The sequence below is a fragment of the Danio aesculapii genome, chromosome 25 (assembly GCF_903798145.1).
Source record: "Danio aesculapii chromosome 25, fDanAes4.1, whole genome shotgun sequence".
NCBI classification, from domain to species: Eukaryota; Metazoa; Chordata; class Actinopteri; order Cypriniformes; family Danionidae; genus Danio; species Danio aesculapii.
Genome location: NC_079459.1, coordinates 28,277,392 through 28,298,509, shown reverse-complemented (window position 1 = coordinate 28,298,509; position 21,118 = coordinate 28,277,392). Strand labels below are relative to the sequence as shown.

Below are 21,118 nucleotides of genomic sequence, written 5' to 3'. Positions count from 1 at the left end.
TGGGAGTGTATGGATGTTTCCCAGTGATGGGTTGATCACTAATTAATAAAGATTAATAAAGGGACTAAGCTAAAAAAAATAAATGAGTGACTGAATGACTTCTGGGAGTTCTAAAGCGAGTACTGCACTCTAGTCTGCATTTGATGCATCCTCAATATAATATAAACCTGATGATGTTGACGACGTTACACGAGAACACGAGGACACAAGATCGCATAAGAATGCATATAGAGAAACAGCAAGAGTCTTAAAAACACAGAGCCCATGTGCGAGTTGCTTCAAAAGACGCAAGTGTAACGTCAAGTGTGTGTTTACTTAAAAAAACAATGTAAATGTAGTGCACTGGAATACCCTGTATTGGCAGTACATATAGATTGTAATCAGATTTTTAAGGCTTCGACCAGTTATGCATTCTTCCTGCGGCCGAATCGCTTACCAGCAAGTAACAGTATCATGACCTGAAGACCTCCAACTGCAAAATCTCTTCAAGTCTGCACTGACCTCTGTGACTCCCTGCAGGAAAGCTTCTTTGGCCAGTTTGGCAGGGCCGTCCACTGTCTTCCCATCATCCTCTGGGCCCCAGCTGGCGCTGTAAATGTGGATGTGCTGGGAGTTCAAGCTCAGAGACTGAGCCTCCACAACATCTGTTACCTCTCCATCCAACATGCGCACACCTGCATGCAGAGCAGAGACAGACAGAAAGCAAGTCAATGAAGATACCAGAGATACAGGAAAAATGGGTTTTGCAGAAATGTGCTGTCTGTAAACTGATGGACATTTTCAAGAGAAAATGAAAAAGAAATGAAGAAGGTGCACAAGTGTGCAGCACAAATTGCTCTACTCGAACTGAAGACAAAACCAAAGCTGAGCAGAATATATCTGATGTTAAATATAAAACTATATGAAGAAGGAGTTTGACCAATGAGGCTTCACTGAGGTTTTTAATTTTTTTGTATGCAAAGGATGTCCAAATGTGACAAATTCATATTGTTGTAGAATTTATCATACAGATTTCTTTTCAGAACTGTTTAAGATGAAAAACATGTCTTTACTGTCACTTTCGATCAAATTACTGTGATGAATAAAATGGTAGCTTTGAATGATAAGCAGCAAATCAACATACTACACTTGTTCAGAATCTTCCCAGCAGATACACAACGTCATAAGACGTAACTATTAGGTCGGATTTACATCGCCAGTGTCTAAGGACTATGTTATTATGACGCCCAATAACAACGTAAAATGACATTGATATTTCATCGATTTTGGGTTTCTTTTGGAAAGTGACCAAAATCCAACATTGAGCCAACATCTTAAACCAACGTCATGCTGACGTAAAGTATTGACATTTCCTCATCAGTAGTGCCAGACAGATTTTGCGGACTTTTTTTGCTATTTCTGCACAGAATTTTGTTAAAAATCTGCAGATTTATGCAGAATTATTTTGGGAGTATTATTGTAATATATGAAATAAAAAATTATTTCTTTAAAAATTTTATTCAATGTTTATTCAAATCCAATTAGATCCACTTTATTTGGTAAATAAAGCAAGTCTCTCATATAATATCTCTACTAAAAGACAGAAATTATTACTTTACAAACTGTATTGTAATGAAATCATATGAACATTTTCATATTAGTCAATAATATTACTAAATTGAATTTAAAAACTGAATAAATATATATATTTACACAAATTTACACATGTAAATAAACAGAATCAATGATGGGCTGAAAATCTGCGGAAATCTGCCGAATTCTGCGAGTGCAGATTCCGTGTGGGCCTACTCATCAGGTATGGCAACCAAAATCCAATGTCTGATAGACGTCATAGTGGTAACTTCCACACAACGTCAAGCTGTAGCATCATTAGATGTTGATATTTGGTTGTTTTTAGGTTAAGTTGGAAAGTAACCAAAATGCAACGCCTGTCTGGCGTTGAACATTGACGTCAGCCTGATCTTGGGTTCTGTTATGAACCCTATTTTTATTTCTGAACAAAATGCAACGTCCCACGACATTGGGGTACATCTGACGTCATGTTGACATCCTGTGCCTGCTGGGATAATGTGACACAAAATACAGCATTGCCATTACAGAAATACATTTAATAAATTTAACAAAATAGAAAATAGTTATTACATCTTCATTTAAATAATATTTAACAATATTACTGTCTGATTTCTGTGCTGTCATGTGTTCCATGTGCTTTTGTTGTATCGTGATTTATTTCTTCGGTTTTCCTGCCATTTGTTAGTGTTCATTAGTTTAAGTTTACACTCCTGTTAGTCATCAGCTAATCATTTGTTGTGTTTTTATACTTCGTAGTTTTGGTTAAGCCGTGGTCACACTAGCCATGGTTTGAACATGTGAAATTCTGTTGTATGGCGTTGCTAAAAGGGGCGGGATTAAACAAGTTGATTCGACGTTGATAAAAGCGAGCGATTGCTCCATATTTAAAAATTTCTGCAGAGAGGTCATGTTTTGATCTATTGGTCTAACGCAATCATGTGATGCGATTTCGCAGGTTTGAGTTTACAAAGCTTGAATTTTCGAATATAGCGAAATGCTAAACATGTTGTGCGAGCTTGCGTTTCCGGTCTGACGCATTCGCATGTGAATGAATGGAAGTCTATGGGGGCGAAAAGTGCAGTGTGACCACGTGTTTAATCATTCCTGTTTCCCATGAAGAGTGTGTAAAATGAATGAGAAGTTTTTGATAATACCGGTTTCTCTGCATGTGTTTAGAGTGCAACCGTGACAATTTCTATCTTATAGTTTTACATAATACACTTGGGCAAAAAATACCTCATTCAAATAATTATAGATGTTTATATTTTAAAAAAGTATATAGTTAACTAGAGTATATATAGAATGTAAGAATAAAAAAGTATAAAGTGTGCTATTCCAGCTAAAACACATAATTATTTCGCTTTTATAAAGCCAATGCAACTGCAAAATGCACAATATTTCCCAAACCCGACAAAAAATTTCTAATATGCAAATGTTATTTTCAAAGTCTGACTTCTTTAGTCGGAGATGAATTGCTTGTTTAGTGTCCGACTAGAACACGGCGTAAGAAGGGGAAGAAAAATCTAATTAAAAAAGAGTGATTCTGTGGCCGTTTGTTTGATTAATAATAATCCGAGCAACAGGACTCAGACACTTCATGCACCCACACACACACGACCCAGCGGCCAATTAGATCAACAACATCTGCTGTCTATATACACACACACACACACACACACACAGAGGCAGACTTATCCTCATAATATAAAGACACAGAAAAACACAGAAATCACATGCAGGCTCAGGCAATGGCCTCTGCCTTAATCACCCACATCTAGATGTAGAAATATTTTGCTACAAAGACTATTAAAGTAAAAGATGTGGAATTTGCGCTCGCCCGCAGCCATGTATGGCCTTGAATGAGCTCAATGTGACTGGAATAGCCGAGATATTCACCTTAATGGATGTGTTTTATAATTAAAAGATAAAGTGTTTTAGATTAGTCCGGAGCAGCGTGACGACACACGCACAAAGGCTAGGAAATAAGAGCTTCTTGAATAGCTTCAATGCCTGACTGTCTTGATTGATCCTATTTGCATATGCAAATTTGCCAATCACTCACCTCCAATTTTGGCATTGTAAGCCACGCCCACTCCGCAGATGCCATTGTTCGCTGCTGCTGCCACCTCGCCGGCACAACGTGTGCCATGTCTGGAAAGATAAAGAAGGAAGAGTTTGCACAAGTGACAAGTCCGGTTCACATTCAGTTCAACCAAATTCTAATGCAGTCCACGATTGTACAGGCAAATTCTGTCTTTTCAATAGAGAGGTCGCTCTCGGGGCTCCCAAATACAGACGCATTATCTTTATCCTTTAATTAAAATCTAATTATGTCCTAGCAGGAGACAAGGATAAATAAATAAATGGCTGATTATGGTTGTCACTTGTGTGGCTGATCGCTCCTGCAGACAAATCTCCCAGGCTCAGAGCTGGGCTGGGGACGAACTTCACTGTCAAAAACAAATCGCAGCTGGCTTTTGGGGCTTTTTTTCCCCTGTATGTGCACTGCAAAAGCTATTTTCTTCCATTCATCTGCGTCCTATTGGAGCTCATTGTTTCCCTGAGACAAAGAGGACGATCGGGAGCCCGGAAAAGAAACCGGAGAACCCATGAGGCTGCAGATGTGTTTGAGACAGCAGCCTCGCTTCACCAGAGCCTTCATTACATCTGCCGCTTTACACAAAGATATACACGGATTATTAGGCGCACATGAACTCCATAGCCCAGAATAACAGAAGAGAAAACCGCACAAATTAATATGCTTTGTAGACTACGGAGTCCCAAGACAAAACAAAAATGCACTAGCACAATGAGAGAGATGATAAAAGCTAATTTACACGTCTGGAGTATCATGACAGCAGCTCAGCCACGATGCCTTGCCTTTGTAAGCAAGTGAGACATATTTCTGAAAAGATCATTTAATATTGAGCAACTAACATTTTAGTTATTCTGAAATTTATTCCAGAAAAGACACGGCAGCATTAGCTATTAATTACATTCAAACAATAGACTGTAGTGGTGCTACATTAATTAATTAATTGTCTAACAACAAGTTGTGACACTTTATTCTGATGCCCTACTTCAGACGATTTGTTGATTATAAGCAAGTTACTGCATGTCCACTGGCGGTCTTTAGAGTACTGATAAACTGCCTGTTTAGCATCTACATAGATTTTATTATGATGCTCCACCAACAGATCAACTCTAACCTTACTGATACTAAAACTAATAGCAAAGTTGTAGCGTTACTTAAAGTAAACATGATTTTTCAAATGAATCATCTGTTGAACTGCATCCCAATCATCACAAATACTGCAGAAGACCTATTGGAACCCACATGGACCCAAGATTCTCACAGAAATCAGTCAAGTTTGTTAAAGGAAAAATCATGGTTTGGGGTTACATTCAGTATGGGGGTGTGCGAGAGATCTGCAGAGTGGATGACAACATTAACAGCCTGAGGTAACAAGACATTTGTGCTGCCCATTACATTACAAACCACGGGAGATGGCAAATTCTTCAGCAGGATAGCGCTCCTTCTCATACTTCAGAGTTCTCAAAGTTCCTGAAAGCAAAAAAGATCAAGGTGCTCCAGGATTGGCCAGCCCAGTCACCAGACATGAATCTTATTGAGCATGTCTGGGGTAAGATGAAGAAGGAGGCATTGAAGATGAATCTAAAGAATCTTGATGCACTCTGGGAGTCCTGCAAGAACGCTTTCTTTGCCATTCCAAGCTCATGGGAGTCATACACAATATTCATTCTGTTTCCACTGCAGCATGACTTTACATTCCATACTGTACATCATCTCTGTTAAGTGACAAGACGTTTGTCTAAGCAAAGTCAGACCTTACTGTCCTAATTAAATAATTAAAAATCAAAATAAGCATAATCTAGAGGTCTTTGTCTTTCATATAAGCCACTTCTGATACCAAATGATCAACTAGAAGTCAAATTATTATTTGTTGTTCCTAAAACTTGTATAGGCGACAAGACTTTTGTCAGGTAGTGCACTATATAACTGCAGGTTAACTGTTAAAAGCTATTAGTTCCTAGCTAATTAGTTAAAGCTTTTAGTAACTAATAAAGTTATGGTAACTAATAATCTTAACTCTTCTGAATTTGACTGTACACTGAAAAAAGTGTTGCATGCAAAACTGTTGCAAACAATTTATTTGTGTTGAATTTAAACAAACAAATTAAATTGAGCAATGTCAACTTAATTTGTTTGTTTAAATTCAGCCCAAATAAATAATTTACAACCACTTAACGTAAAAAAATTGAGTAAATCCAATGGATCATCTTTGAATAATTTTTTTCAGTGTAATGCAATAATGTGCACCTTTTGTAAAGCTGCTTTGAACCAATAATTATTGTAAAAAAAAGTTCTAAAGCGACCATCAAAATAAATTCATATTATTGAATCAATATACATGCATGTAGTCTAGAATGTTCTTTTGCGATCTTCATCTGAAATTAATTAAAAGCGGAATGTTTTTAATTTAAAAATTAAATGCAAAAGCAAAATAAATAAATAAATAAAGTATTTAGTAAAAACTGTTTATTGAATCAGAATATATGATGAATTTTGAGGGATTATTCAAACAAACAAACAAAGATGAATCTTTCGGTAACACTTTTTATATATATAACACGTCTGCTTAATATCTGCTAGTACTGCTCCTTTAACAGACATTTACTGTCTGACTATAAGACTATAAGAAACTTTGCAAGTACGTGTCACCTTACACTAACCCTAACCCCAACCTAACAGTCTACTTATAATCTAATGAGAATTAGTCGGCATGTAGATGCAATGTAAAATAAATTCAACAAACGGACCATCAAAATAAAGTGTGGCCAATCTTTCAAACTCAATATGTACATTTCCAAATCAGAGGATTAAAATTCAATTGCAATCTGCCTCAACATCCTCTTGCATGGCTCGAGCAGCAGGTATAAAAAGGAGTGATTTCCTTAAATGTGTTTAGCTCAGGTGGGCAACAATAGCTTCTGATTAAGGCTCTGGACGTATTGTATTTCCTCAAATCAATAATTGCTGAGGAGGGAGGTGTCCATGGACGGAGACTACAACGGCTCTTGACATGCCATTATGCAGGTCGTTAAGAACGTTTCTGATTACGGAGCAAAATAGATGACGTGAAAACACTCTCTCAGCCTTCCACAAAACCTGCTGTGCGCTGGTAATTCAAAACACACTGTAACCGTGTCTGAATTTATTCTCCAGGGCATAGAAATGCGGTACATCCCTCCCGGATGAAGCCCTTTATCAGATAATGGAGAAAACGTGTATTATCTGAATATATCCGGGATCAAGCTGTGAATGAGATCAGAACTAATTCTACTCCAACAAGCATGTTAGCTAGTTAACCTGACTATTTTTTCTTTCCTCACAATTAACATCATTCAGTCAGTCTAACAACACATTTGTGCGTGCTCATATGAAGGGCAATAGCCCTGAAATCACGACTAATTCCTTTCCTGCTAAGGTTGTAAAGGTTTAGCTGGCAATAAAGTGTTGTTTTCCACATTTTGTCTTGCACGAGGTGACAGTTATCGTGACAAACGGTTGATAGTTGGGAACACCTCATGAATAAACAATACCGTTTTATATCAGCTCGTTTCAGAGGTTGTTTGCAGCTGTAATATATTGTATAAGGGAAATGCCTCTGGTTAAAACAGATTTTGTGCACATCTTTTATCTAAATTTGTCACTCCATGTTAAGGATGCCTAGCTAGTCACACAATAGCAAAGTAAACTAATTCATTATCTCCTGTACTGACTTTAAAAGGATACCTAAAAATGAACACTTGCTGTTAATTTCCTCACCATCGGGCCATCTAAGATGTAGACCACTTTCTTCATAAGACAATTAAAATTGTTTTTAGCTTAAACTGTGGTACCTGGGAACTTTTTTTTGGTAACACTTTATTTTAATGGTCCATTTGAGTATTAGTAGACTGTCTGCTTAATATCTGTTGATACTGCTCCTTTAACAGACATTTAACTGACTATAGGAAACTTAGCAAGCACATGTCAACTTACACTAACCCCAACCCAGGATGAGAACAATTTTTCATGAACACACACACACACACACACACACATACATTTCCTCTTCTTTATAAACACTGACTACACTTACATGGACATCAGTAATCGAATTATTTACCTTAATCTAATTAAGACAATAAAAAGATTAAGGTGTTTACATGAGTTGCTTTTTGAATATTCCTTTCATGATCCCGTTTTACATGTTATAGCACATAATTCGATTAACGTCATTGTGTCACCGCGCTATCTGCATTTCCTGCAGTTTCATTAAATTTCGTGTGTTTCATTTTTATTTTGTAGACTTTAACTGCAGTTCGGCAAGTTCACTTTCATTCGGGAACATTTCATGCATGCCCTTATGACAAACGAGATATTGGATGCAACTATGAACTGCTGGAAGAGTGTTGTTTTAGCGGAAGTTTATACCGCATGCTGAATGAACAAAAAAACTCTGCATTTCATGATGCAGGTGTCTGTGGTCTGCTTGGTAGGTGCAAAGCGTGTCAAACAGCCGTGTGTGTGTGTGCGTGGACTATCTTGTCGCAAAATGCGGCGAAAAGTCCTACATGACGGTAATAATTAGAGTAAGGTGTTTATATGTCTGTACTGCACTTCAATAATGCGACTAAAATCGGCATACTCCACATGTCTTAATTCGATTTCTCTTTAGTTTGATTATGACCTAAATCAGATTAAATTAATCAAAAATCGCTGTTTACATGGTAGACTCTTAATCAGAGTAGTGTCTTAATCATATTAAAATAAAATTATTGGTGTCCATATAAACATTCTCAGTGTCCGTTCATCTGCAGAATTGCCAAATTTGGCATTTTAGTGACTTTTTCACGGTTTCCACAAGTTGACACTCTATCATTTGTAATCTTTTCTTTGTTCTTTCGTTATCATTTCACAAGTAGAAACAGCTGAGGTTATATCCCAACCATTTTCTTTCACTAATGAGCATTACACAGCTTTTAGAAATCTTAAAAAGTCTTAATGAACTTCATAGGTTGTTTTCACATGACGTCATTGATGATGCACAACACTCAGATGGAGGGATCATCAAAATGTTTGTTTTGTGTTGTTCATAATTGTTTAAATCAGTCAAGATGAGAAATGCTGAACAGCTTTTATTGAGCTCCAAAGGTTTTTGCTCATAAAGGGGAAAAAATTGGCGAAAAAAAAAAAACAGGAGAAAAGGCATGTAATAAACTTGTTCAATACATCCATGTGTACAAACTTTTTTGAATGCAAATTTTCACATAGAAAAAACTACAATAATTTCTAATATGTTTTTGGACCATACTATAGAAAAGTGCATAATGTATAGAAGTGCTATTTGTTAATGGATGCTACAGAATACTGTTGTATGGTAAACTGATAAAATATAATAAATACTGTAACGTTAGTCAGGGTGTGGATTATACACTGGCTATCAGTGAGGGTCAACTTTTTTGTTGTTTTCAGTGAATTCAATTGATCTATTTATTTAAATGACATCACATTTATTAATAAGACGTATTTAAGTTTTCAGTGTTTTGAGAGATATTAAATGTATTCTGAAATTCAGTAACCTGATTATTTCAGAGGTTACTAGCTCAAACTATTCAAATTATGCATCTAATTTTACTTTACTTTTAGGCTATATGTAAAAATAAACACTTATTTTACAAGGTGACCACTTACGATATCCATCGCTGCTCTAGATCTGCTGGTTTAGACACTGTTGAATGATTCTTGCACTATGAACCATTATAGGGGTGATCAAATGTATGTTTGTATACATCTTGTCACATACATCTTGTTTTGACGTCCTTCAGGGGGGATCAATCCCCCGCAAACCCCCCTGACGTTTGTGTAAACTGTGGTGCATTGTAATGGTGTATAATTAGTGTAAAAAAAGTAGCTTAATGGATAATTAGTTTATTACTACAGTTGTTTTGTACCACAGTAACCATAATTACTATGACAGTTTAATTCAGGTCAAAATGCTGTATCTACTGCCTCGAAGACAGGCGAATATATTTTAGTTCAGTAGAAAACTTCTTCATAATATAAGAATCATGCCCAACATGTTATTTTCTATTTATATTTCCTTTGAAATATGGTATAAATCACAAAAATACAGACTTTCCCCTATGTTACCCATTCAGTTTTTTACTTCCTGCCCTCCATCTGAATTTTGAGCATCACCAAAACCATGTGATAGCAAACAACCTATTAGATGAAAACAGAACGAGAACAGTTTTGGGGGGAATTTGCTGCTTTAAAGATGACTATTCTGAAAAAAAAAAAGAAATAAAATGAATTTAAAGGGCTGATAAATAGCACATAACATCATTTAGTGACGTTAAAAATCTTTTCAAGGACGCTTTAGCGACTTTTCATTGATAGCATTTGGCAACACTCCTCACCTGAGTCTGCAACTGTGCATGTGTCATTATAGGACAAGAAACTCATGCTTCAGACTGTCAGGAATGCACTCAGGATAGTAATGTAATAATCTGATTATTGCACAGACATTAATATTGTGCTGTCTGTATGCTTATTAATGCTCTCTTTCACTCTTTCTCAAAAGACTTACCTACATCTTGAACAGTCTGAAGGTGAGTAAATTAACAGCAAAGTTTGTTTTTTGGTTTTAAATGTTACTGTTCTAATTCAGATATATGTTTTTAGTAGTGTACAGAGACTCAAAACGATTCCTTCAATGTCATTTTACTTTATACACACAATTATTTGGTAAATACATTTCTCGAATATGACCTCTGTTTCGAACAACAACCTGCAGCGCTTCAAAGCATTGCTTTGTTACATTTTATTCCAACACAGCCTCATTCCGAAAACGTAATACCGCGGACGTTTCTGGAGGCCGCAAATTATGTAAGCGAACTCTGCGGGGTGGTGTGACACTGTTTCTTTTGGCGCTTACCGGCTGACTGCTTACCTCCGTGTGGAGGGCTTTTCCGTTGCAACCAGTTTGTTCAGTTAGCTCGTTGTGTACATCGGCAGACTTGAGAGCAGAGAGGAGTTGACCATGATGACGGCGACCGGGTTCAAGTCCGGGGAAGAGTGGTTCCAGAAATCAGGTAAGACAAAAACCAAATCCAAAAAATAAAATGAACGAGGGAATAAACAGGGTTGAGTATGCGGTGGAAAATCCAAAAACATGGTAAAGATCAGACGAGGGCTTTTCTTTTTCTGGACGGCTTTTGTAAAATCGTCTGTTGGGTTTAGCGAAGTAAGAGGGTGGGCGGGTCAATCTGTAAAACTAAGTGGGTTTAGAGAAGGAGGAGGGTAGGTCAGTCGATTGGCTGGACGCTCAGTCAATTATTCAGTCAGTCAGACAGACGGTCAGCCAACAGCGGCCTCTGGTGGGTTTACATGAGAACAGCGTGAGCACGTACGGCGCTTGCGAGAGACATTCGAGATATGAAATAGTCCACATAGCGAGCTCTCGCGGATCCACGAAAACAAAAACTGCAAAAATACATACTTCCCGGGACGAATTTTGCAGTCTCCAGAAACGTCCATGGGACTACGTTTTCAGAATGAGCCTGGGTTGTTTTATTCAGAGCACAGAGGACTTGAGATCGACTGATTAAAAGTGAGTGGCCATATAATATTACGAGATTGTGTTATGCTCAAATTGTTCTCTCAAATGCACCATGTAAGAGGCTTGAAGCTGTGATATTGCTTTGATTTGCATATTCGCATCCACAACTTTCAAAGACACCCACGTGCCATCAGAAAGACAGATCAGTGGCTGATTCCTGAACTTAAGGGCTTAATGGCTATCATTATAGAGTCATGGCGCAGTTGAGGATAAGGGCAGTTCTTTCAAGCAAGTCATAGGACCGTAACACAACCTTTCAGTTCTAACATATACAGTCCTCTCTGACAAAAAAGTCCTTCCTACTAAAGTCAGAAAACACATCAAGGTCGTTTTTGCTTGAAGGCATTCAGGCATAAAAGCAATCAAACTATCATTTACTCCTAACTGTGGATAGCACAGGCTGAGGCTGTCGATTCGTGAAAACTTGGTGTTTGTTCTTTAAAAGACATGGAGAATGCAAACCTGGAGGACTGGCCTTCATTTATTCACAACAGTAATGGATAGCTGACTTGTTTCACAATCAGATTTTACTCATTCGGCACCTCGTGACCAGATCAAATCTACAAGCTTTATAAATCCGAAGCCTTATTCTGGATGATTAGAGCTCCCTACCGCAGAGAAAGCTTTCTTCACAGTGATGCTGTTCAGCTAATTTACCTTTCACAGCTCAGCGAGGTGCAAAAACACTGATTCAGATAACTGAGGTCTCAGTGTTTTTAAAGTGCCATGAGTCACAATAAGGCTGACAAGCTCAAAAACAAAGTCAGATGATATGTAGTTGAGGATAAGAATTCCTACATGTGATGCACTTACAAGCGTCCCTTTAAGTAAATGATGGTTCAACTCGAAACAAGAGGTAGCAAAGTGTTAATGCATAATGTGACGTCAAGACAGGCCAACTCTAGATATGTCTCTATTCAAAGATGCAAATGAAATTTATGAGCAAATATGCAATGCCGTATAAAATATTTGTAATTAAAGCACAGTTTGGATTAAATGAGTCAGAGAGAACAAACATCAAAAAGAAATTGGAATTTGACTACAGCCATGTGTCACCCTGCAGCCCAAGACCGATTACTCACTGAAGCTAAGCAGGGCTCAGCCTATTCAGTAGCTGGATGGGAGACCACATGGGAAAACTAGGTTGCTGTTGGAAGTGTTGTTAGTGAGGCCAGCAGGGGGAGTCCAAATGCCCCAGTAAAAGTGAAGGGGACACTATACTGTCAGTGAGCGGCATCTTTTGGATGAGACGGTAAACCGAGGTCCTGACTCTCTGTGGTGATTAAAAATCCCATGACACTTCTCGTAAAGAGTAGGGGTGTAACACTGGTGTCCTGGCCAAATTCCCTTGATTGGCCCTTACCAATCATGGCCTCCAATCATCCCCGGTCCACCGAATTGGCTCCATCACTATCATTTCACTCTACCAATAGCTAGTGTGTGGTGAGCGCACTGGCTCCATTGTCTTGTGGCCGGACGAGCCCCCACGTGTAACCCACCAGTGCTACTGCACGCAACCCGATTTGAACAAGTATCGAACCAGCGATTCTTTGCATGGGAGTCGGTTGCTCTAACAAGGAGGCTAAAGGCCATGGTCTCTAGCATCTGTTGCTAGAGCACCTTTAAAGGTCAGAAGAGTGAGGTTTACCTGCATAGCATTTCACTAGCTGGCCTTCGTTATACTCACCCTCCTAAACCTCACTCCCATCCCGGACGAGCCCCCACGTGTAACCCACCAGTCCTATTGCACCCAATCCGGTCTGAGCTGGGACCGAACCAGTGATTCTTTGCATGGGAGCCGGTTGCTCTAACAAGTAGGCTAAAGAACATGGCCTCTAGTGTCTGTCACTAAAGCACCTTTAGAGATCAGGGGAGTGAGGTTTACCTGCATAGCACTTTGCTAGCTGGCCTCCGTTACACTCACTCTACTAAACCTCACTCCCATCCCAGACGAGCCTCCACGTGTAACCCACCAGTCCTATTGCACCCAATCCGGTCCGAGCTGGAATCGAACCAGCGATTCTTTGCATCGGAGTCAGTTGCTCTAACAAGGAGGCTAAAGACCATGGCCTCTAACGTTTGTCGCTAGGGCACCTTTAGAGATCAGTGGAGTGAGGTTTACCAGCATAGCACTTCGCTAGCTGGCCTCTGTTACACACATATTGGATTTTCTATTAAGCATTTTTTAAGAATAGGTGGACGGTAACATAGCTATTCATTAAGATTTTTCACAAAAGTGATTCCTGGAAAAAGATTAATTAGAAATAAATAGTTAATTAAAATGAACGTTTTCACACTGTTGGACATAATGAAGTGACAGCTCTGGTAGGACATCTGTGTTCAAAGTACTTTGCTCAAGGGAACAATATCAAAAGAACAAGAGAATATCTGCTGTAAAGCTCCATCTGCTAGTACACATTGTTTTGTCAGTTTCTTAAAGGGACAGTTCACTAAAAATGACAATAGCTTTCTTTGTTTACTCAAACTCGTGTTGTCTGAAACATGTATCATCTTAAATTCATAATATGAACACTCTTTAAAAAATCCTCTGGTGTTTCAGAGAATAGTCATACAGGTTCAGACTGGCATAAAGGTGGCATAATTGATGACACGAATTTCTTTCATGGCTGAAGCAAAAAGTGAGCCAGAAAATATTGGTGGATGCAACTGCTTACCTCAGACAAGGAAAAAACAACTCAGCAGACCAGATCACTTTCTCATTTTCTGCCTCCCTGTCCCACATCTATTTAGGTGCAGAATTACCACCAATCTCTTCCCACCTTCCCCGTGGAGACCGCAGCCATCTATCTATCTACAGCCCACCAGGGAGAGGCAGAGAAGACAGCGAAAATTAACTTGAATGTAAGTCGACTTTCTTTTTCCATCCCTGCCAGCAACAAACCTACCACGCAGAAACCAGGACCGAAGACATGCACTAATTCCTTCCATCTGCTTGTTTTTTTTCCTCTATCCCTCTCTATCAGCTTGTTTTATGTTCTTTTTGATTCCTTGATTCATCATTTGCAATTCCCAGCTCAAAGGCATTGGGTGCCCTTGAAAACTTGTGATGAGTCCGTGTACAGTATGCTGACTGAAGTATCGTAGACTACAGCATCTCTATTCCTCTCTTCAATAGACCTGGATTAGGAAGCACTCTAAAAAGGATTAGCGCGTTTTCCAGCCAGCTACACTCAGCCCTCGGGCAGGGTTTCGAAAAACCCACATGTCCCGAATGAGAAAGGGATATGGAGAAAGAGAAGTCAGCAGGTAATAGAGAGACAGAATCTAAGATAATGGTATGAGAAATGAGAGGGTGACGGAAGTGGCGCCAGAACCTGCGCCTGCTGTTTGACGCAGCTACAAAAGCAGATTCCAGAACTCTGAAGCGCTGTCTCCAGCCTGAAGTCTCTGTCATGGTTAGTCTCCAGCTTCAATTGCCTGGTTGGCTTGGAGCGGCGGATGCTAGGGCAGATTTCCAGCATCTCTGATGAGATTCCAGAGGCCAGACAGCGCTGGAAAGGCAGCCTGACAGGTCCGGGTCACGTGAGTGGAAGGGTTGAGTGGAGAGACAGAGGCTTTCGTGCCTAACGCTGTTATTAGACCTCTGGCTGACAGCCACCTTACACAATCCATCCATCACATACGCTATTAGAATTAAAGAAAGGAAGAGGAGGACTTTTGAGGTCTTGTTTATTGATTTAATAAAGCCAACGAGACCTGGATATTGATGTACCAAAAAACAAAAAGTCTTCAAGCTGACGTCTACCTAACCGCAAAAGAACAGAAACTTCAACAGAAAAATAAACCATTCAAATGAAGCAAAATAACACCGCTGTCATTCATTTTGAATGGAGAATTACAATATTGTGAAAAGTTTTAATAATTAAAATTACTATTTATGCTAAATTACACTTAACCTAAATTATTAGTATTATTAAAGATTAGGTTTGATGATAGAAAAGGTAATATAAATGCAAAAATGTATTTAAAAAAGGCATGAATAACTAACTCTGGCATAAAAAATTCAACCATGTTATTAAATTATACATTTTTTTGTGTGATCCATTTCATGAAAAGATTAGATCATGTTAGATCAGGGAACAATGGAACACAAAATTCAATTATAGTAAGGCTATGCCCTCATTAAACATTTATAATCTGTATTTTTGCATTCTAGCTCTGTTAAGAACAGATTTTTAAAAAATAAAACTTAGGCTAAACTCACTCCAGGGTGCGTTTCCCAAACAACAGCATAAGTTACAGCTGAACTACCATAGTATGATGCATCGTTTGGGAAAAGAACAATGTAGTGACGTATTAATGACGTAGACTTTGTCGCAGATCCATTGTAAACGTAAAACGTCCATAATGGTTCTTTACACCTAAACAGGTAGAGTAACAACTTCTTTAAAGAAAAAAAACATAATTTTAAGTGCAAATTATATTGTTTTACACGCACACACAATGTAAAAACATGTATTTACACAATAAGTGCATTGTAGTGAGTTAATAATTTCAGTATAAGTACATATTAGTTAACGACACTTAATATAAAATAGGACCAATATTCTATATTCTATTGTAAAACATAAAACCACTTACAAAAAGCGAACACATATTCTAATCTGATATACAAATCGTTAATTGTTGTAATTTTTTAAGAAATGAAAAAGAATCCTTTTTAATAATATTAATTATTATTAGTAGTAGTAGTAGTATTTTTTATTATTATCATTACAAATTTAAATTTAAGTTTGAATCATTATAAATTGAAATGTTGGAACGTTCGAAAGGAATAGGGCATAGGGGGAATAACTGGGAATGGAACACAACCAGGAGCTATGAGTCTAACTACAGCTCTAGAGGTGTTGTTGCAAGCGTACAAGTTTGCGACACAGTTTGCGAATGTTTGTTGGAACGATGGATTTGGGAAACGCCAAATCAACAAACTATGTTTGTAATGACAGAATTTGCGACCTTAGTTTGCTAACGATGATTTTCGGGAACGCACCCCTGATTAGCAGCTCCTCACTAACCTCTGATTAGCAGCTTTTTATTAAATAAGTCATAATCAGATAATTGCCAGTATAACCCACATACAGTATGTTGGAGATGGAATTCAATTAAATTCTCTTCTATAAAAAAATCTATAAAAAAAATCATAATTATTATCAGCGCTTGACATTAACTTTTTTGATCACCAGCCACTGTGGCTAGTAGATTTCCAACATTACAAGCCACTCGCCATTTTCACAAACCACACTTTTGTTGTTGGGAAAATATATTTTATATGCATAAATTTGACTTTGGCATGCTAAAATAACTTGAGTTAGATTTTGTGTAATGTCCACATGCCTCCTCACTTTTTGTGTGTGCTAATGGGTTGTCGCATTGCAATTAGTTTATTTCTTAGCCAAAAATTTTAAATAATGTGTCAAAACAAGCAAAATATAGCTGTATACATGCACTTTTTAATTCAACAAAACTTTTCCTTAAAAAAAGAATTGACATTTAATAGAATTATTGTCATGTAGGCTATATCTAAAACATGCACAGCAGTCTGTCCTGGCCAAATGTCCCAGATAAGTTATCTACAAAAAACATACCGTGTGTGATAATGAAAGTATGATCATGCGCACACGGTTAATGTTAGGCCTGTTAATAATCTGTTAAAAGAAAAATTAATACGAAAGCAGTGACCGCTGCTGCTTACTAAAGGAAAAGCAACAGCACTGTGGGTGCACGACCATCGCTTTTTGTCCAGTCTATTTCAGAGATCTCACCAGTTCTGTTTTTAGGCGCGGCTGCTTCCTGCAAGTAGCGCGCACTCTTTTTAAAAACATCACCTGTGTGCGCGAGTGATCATCCTCTTATTCTGTATTCATCTGCTTTCTTTTGCTCGCGCGAACATAATTAGTTTTGTCAGTCATCCTACTTCTCGATTCTGAGATCACATTTGCAGGCATATTGGGCCATCTGTATTGTCGAACCCTGTTTTTAAGAAAACTACTAGAAAATGTAAAATTATTTTCAACCCGCCAAAGTGACTAGTGGGAGCGGCTATCTTACCTGCCATAGCGGAAATCTACCCGCATTTGGCGGGTGTTAATGTCAAGCCCTGATTATAATAATTATGTATTTTAGGGTCTTAAAACACATGAAAATCTTCATTCACTTACAAGAAACTCTGTATTTATGAGGTTAAAAAAAGTCCCAAATATTATGAGGATTAAACAACATCCGTGTTTTTTAATCAATTTCAAGTGACAATTAAAAAGCACCAAAAATACACAAGAAGTATTGCTCATATTTTTCTCCCTAACCCCACAAGACCTGCATCCCAACTACAGCACAAAGCAAGATGAAAAGGGATAAGGAGACCATTACTGTTCTTCCAGCTCTCAGTCTATGCCAAACCATCTCTGCCACTTCTGTTTGAAACTGAATATGCACTTCACTGCCCAATCATCATTGGCGGAGAGTTCAATCCAAATGAACCAGACCCATTGAACATTAGCGTAAAAGCCTCAGAACCTGAAGATGAGTGCTGGTGAAATGGGTTATGGCAGTTCTGATTAAAGCAGGTCTATACAATACTGCCTGCTTAAAGACATACGCCATCCTCCTCCACCCTCTTCAAAAGCCGGATAATTATCACAACTAATATTAGCATGATGCTGCTGAATTGGACGCAAGAGCTTTCGGCTAGCTAGCACCGTCTGAGTTGGTTCAAACAAATGTAAGCAGCATTTTTGGGATATTAAACATTTAACATAAGAACAAAGAGCATGTGAATGAAATGAACTCGAAAAATGATGCCTTTCAATACAGGAAAACACTTGTGAGAGACGTCTTTGTCTCTGCTTTTGCTTCTATCTCTTGTGGAGCAGATACACACAGAAATAGTCTCTTGGTGCGACGCTCTGAGAACGTATCACAGAACGGCAGCTGCCTTTAGATCAGGGTAACATTTTGAGCACCTGCCGTCGTCCCGTAGGAAAGAAAACAAGCTCTATTAATATGAGATCTCAATTGTTTCTCCTAGATAGAAATATAGAGCAGATGGAAACTGCTTTTGAGTTTCAGAGGGAATCTAGACCAGCAAACACATGGTTACATGGTTAAAGAAGCTAGTTGAAGTTAAGTTAGTAGGTTAATGCTCATAAAGATGCCATGATTAATTGTTATGCTTGGAAGTAATATATATATATAAAACACAAAACATTTTGGTCTATATATTTTAAAGCTATATATGTTCGGTCTACAGTAGCATGGTGGCTCAGCGGTTGCACTGTTGCCTCTGTCACCCCAAGAATGTTGCTGGTTCGAGTCCCGGCTGGGCCAGTTGGCATTTCTGTGTGGAGTTTGCATTTTTTTACGTGTTGGCGTGGGTCTCCTCCGGGTCCTCCGGTTTTCCCCACAGTCCAAAGACATGCGCTATAGGTGAATTGGGTGAACTAAATTGGCTGTAGTGTATGAGTGTGTGAGAATGAGTGTGTATGGGTGTTTCCCAATACTGAGTTAAATTTAAGACTTTTAAAGACATTTTTAAGACCATTATGAATGAAATTTTAGACCAGGGCTAAAGGCATTTTTCAAATGGGCCAGATGGAAAATACTTTTATTTGCCCTATCAAAAAATAATGATTATAATTTAATACATTTAATAATACAATAATACATTAATAATAAAAATATATATATATTTTAGATTTTATTTCTTAGTCAAATATTTCAAATATTGTGTAAAAACGGGCAAGCTCTACTAGTATCCATATACTTTTTTTTGCCAATATAAACTTTCTTTAAAAAAAATGAACAAATATTTAAAACGTTTTAAAAAACTATAATAAACTAAATCTATGCACAACAATCTGTCCAGGTCAGTGTCCTCAGCAGTACATACATGGAGCATGTTTAAACAAATGTCTTTATAAGCAAAATAATAAAACCATTCTGATAAAATAAAAATGACCTTTTTAAATAAAAAGTTTAAAGTTTTATTGAGATGGACTGTTGTTTATTGTATGGTTTTAGCCAGAGTGGGTAGCAGAACATGAACAAAGGAAAATTAAGACCTGTTTAAAAAAGATTTAAGACCTACAACACAATATTTTAGTAGATTTAAGACTTTTTAAGGCCTAAAATGTGGATTTTGAGATTTAAGACATTTTAAAAGTTTTTAAGACCCTGCAGAAAGCCTGTGGAAGGACATCCGCTGCGTAAAACATATGCTGGAATAGTTGGTGGTTCATTCTGCTGTGGCGACCCCCGATTAATAGAGACTAAGCCGAAAAGATCTCTGAAATAGAGACTAAGCCCAAAGAAAATGAATGAATATTCGTTCTTTGTCTCAAACTATTCCATTTCTAATACTGTTGGATTTGTTCATTTATTCAGTGAAACATTGTAAATGCCTTTCTTTAATTATAGTAATTTAGTTCTGTGTAATTTCTAACTTTACAAAACAAATGACACACACTTGTACAGCTATCTTTATGGGGACTTTTCAATATATGTAATGGTTTTATAGTGTACAACAGAGATGCCAAAACTAGGGCCAAAGTTGGCCCATTGATTTGGCCCACTCTCTTCTTGAGAAGAGATGGTGAATGACAGGTATTTATTAATATAGATTTAACAGATTAACATTTTCTTAGTTTTATTGTTAAAGTTAACTGAAATTAAATGTTTCAATTAAATGTTGTAAATGTTTTTTAATGTAAATACTGTCACTTGACAGGTACACACAAGGGTGTAGATTTGCTCTAGACATTGGTGGGGACATCCATCACTATAGCGCATGCATAGAACAGCATGAAATTTCTTTCATGCTTTTAAAAACACGAATTAAGGCTTTAAAAATAATTTAATAACACAAATAACAATTAATGAAGCGCGTCCCATGCTGCAAAAGTCAATTTACATGATTTTACTGCAATCTGGCTTTGAGGAGGAATGAATGTAGAGAAATTTTGAGAGGCACGTGACGTAGTTTAACCATTTTATCCCCATTATTCATCCCCATTTTTCAGAATCATGAAAGCCAAAATCGAAACTGAATTTCGATTAATTGCACAGCCTTGGTTAATATTATTATGGTGGAGTCCAATTGAACTTGACTTTAAAAACTTGAATCTCTGAACAGTAGCTATTTATGTCCACATCTTGTACAGTGAAGGAGGACTGGAAAAATTCCTTGTTTTGGCGCTTCTCACACCCAAACTTATTTACAGCTGCAACTTGACTAGATAAGACATGTATAAGTGTATAAGACATTTAACAACATAGTGTTAACATGAAACATTTGTTTTTATTGTAATAAATTCATTATAAAATGTAAAAATATATATAATGCATTAGGTAAAAAGTCAGTTTTGCTATTTATTTTTAATTAAATTACCCACGGCAACTTTAATGAAATACAGGGTTGCTATATTTACCCTCGGCCCACAACCCTTAATCAAGTTTGCTTTTTGGCCCTTCATAAGAAAATGTTTGGGCACCTTTGCTGTATAATTGTATGCTGTTTTTTCATTTTCACAATACTTCACTCTCACTTCATTCTTCACATACTTCATGAGAGTTATGAGGGGTTTTCCTTACAGGGTGCACATGGTCAATATTTACTGGTATTTTGGGAACATTTGGTCAGTAACACAGCTAACTTTAAGGGGACTTCCTATAGACATAATGATTTTTATACCATACAGACTGTATATTCTATACACCTACCCCAAACCGCTATGCCTAACCATCACAGGAAACCAAAACAGGATCCAAATTTACTGATGTTGATATACTTGTGTACATTTAGTGCCCACAACGTAAGGAATACAAGGTATACACCCATG

At 37.5% G+C, this 21,118-nt stretch overlaps 1 protein-coding gene across 2 annotated transcripts in view; it reads right to left on the bottom strand.

Annotated features, from left to right (window-relative positions):
• The window catches only part of furinb (furin (paired basic amino acid cleaving enzyme) b), a 154,239-nt gene that overhangs the window by 36,621 nt on the left and 96,500 nt on the right, over nt 1-21,118 (bottom strand). For both annotated transcript variants that reach the window (XM_056451691.1, XM_056451692.1), the window contains exons 7-8: nt 3,635-3,723; nt 502-674 (exon numbers count right to left, since the gene is read on the bottom strand). In XM_056451691.1, the coding sequence (XP_056307666.1) occupies nt 502-674; nt 3,635-3,723 (262 nt within the window). The remainder of the gene's footprint in view (nt 1-501; nt 675-3,634; nt 3,724-21,118) is intronic.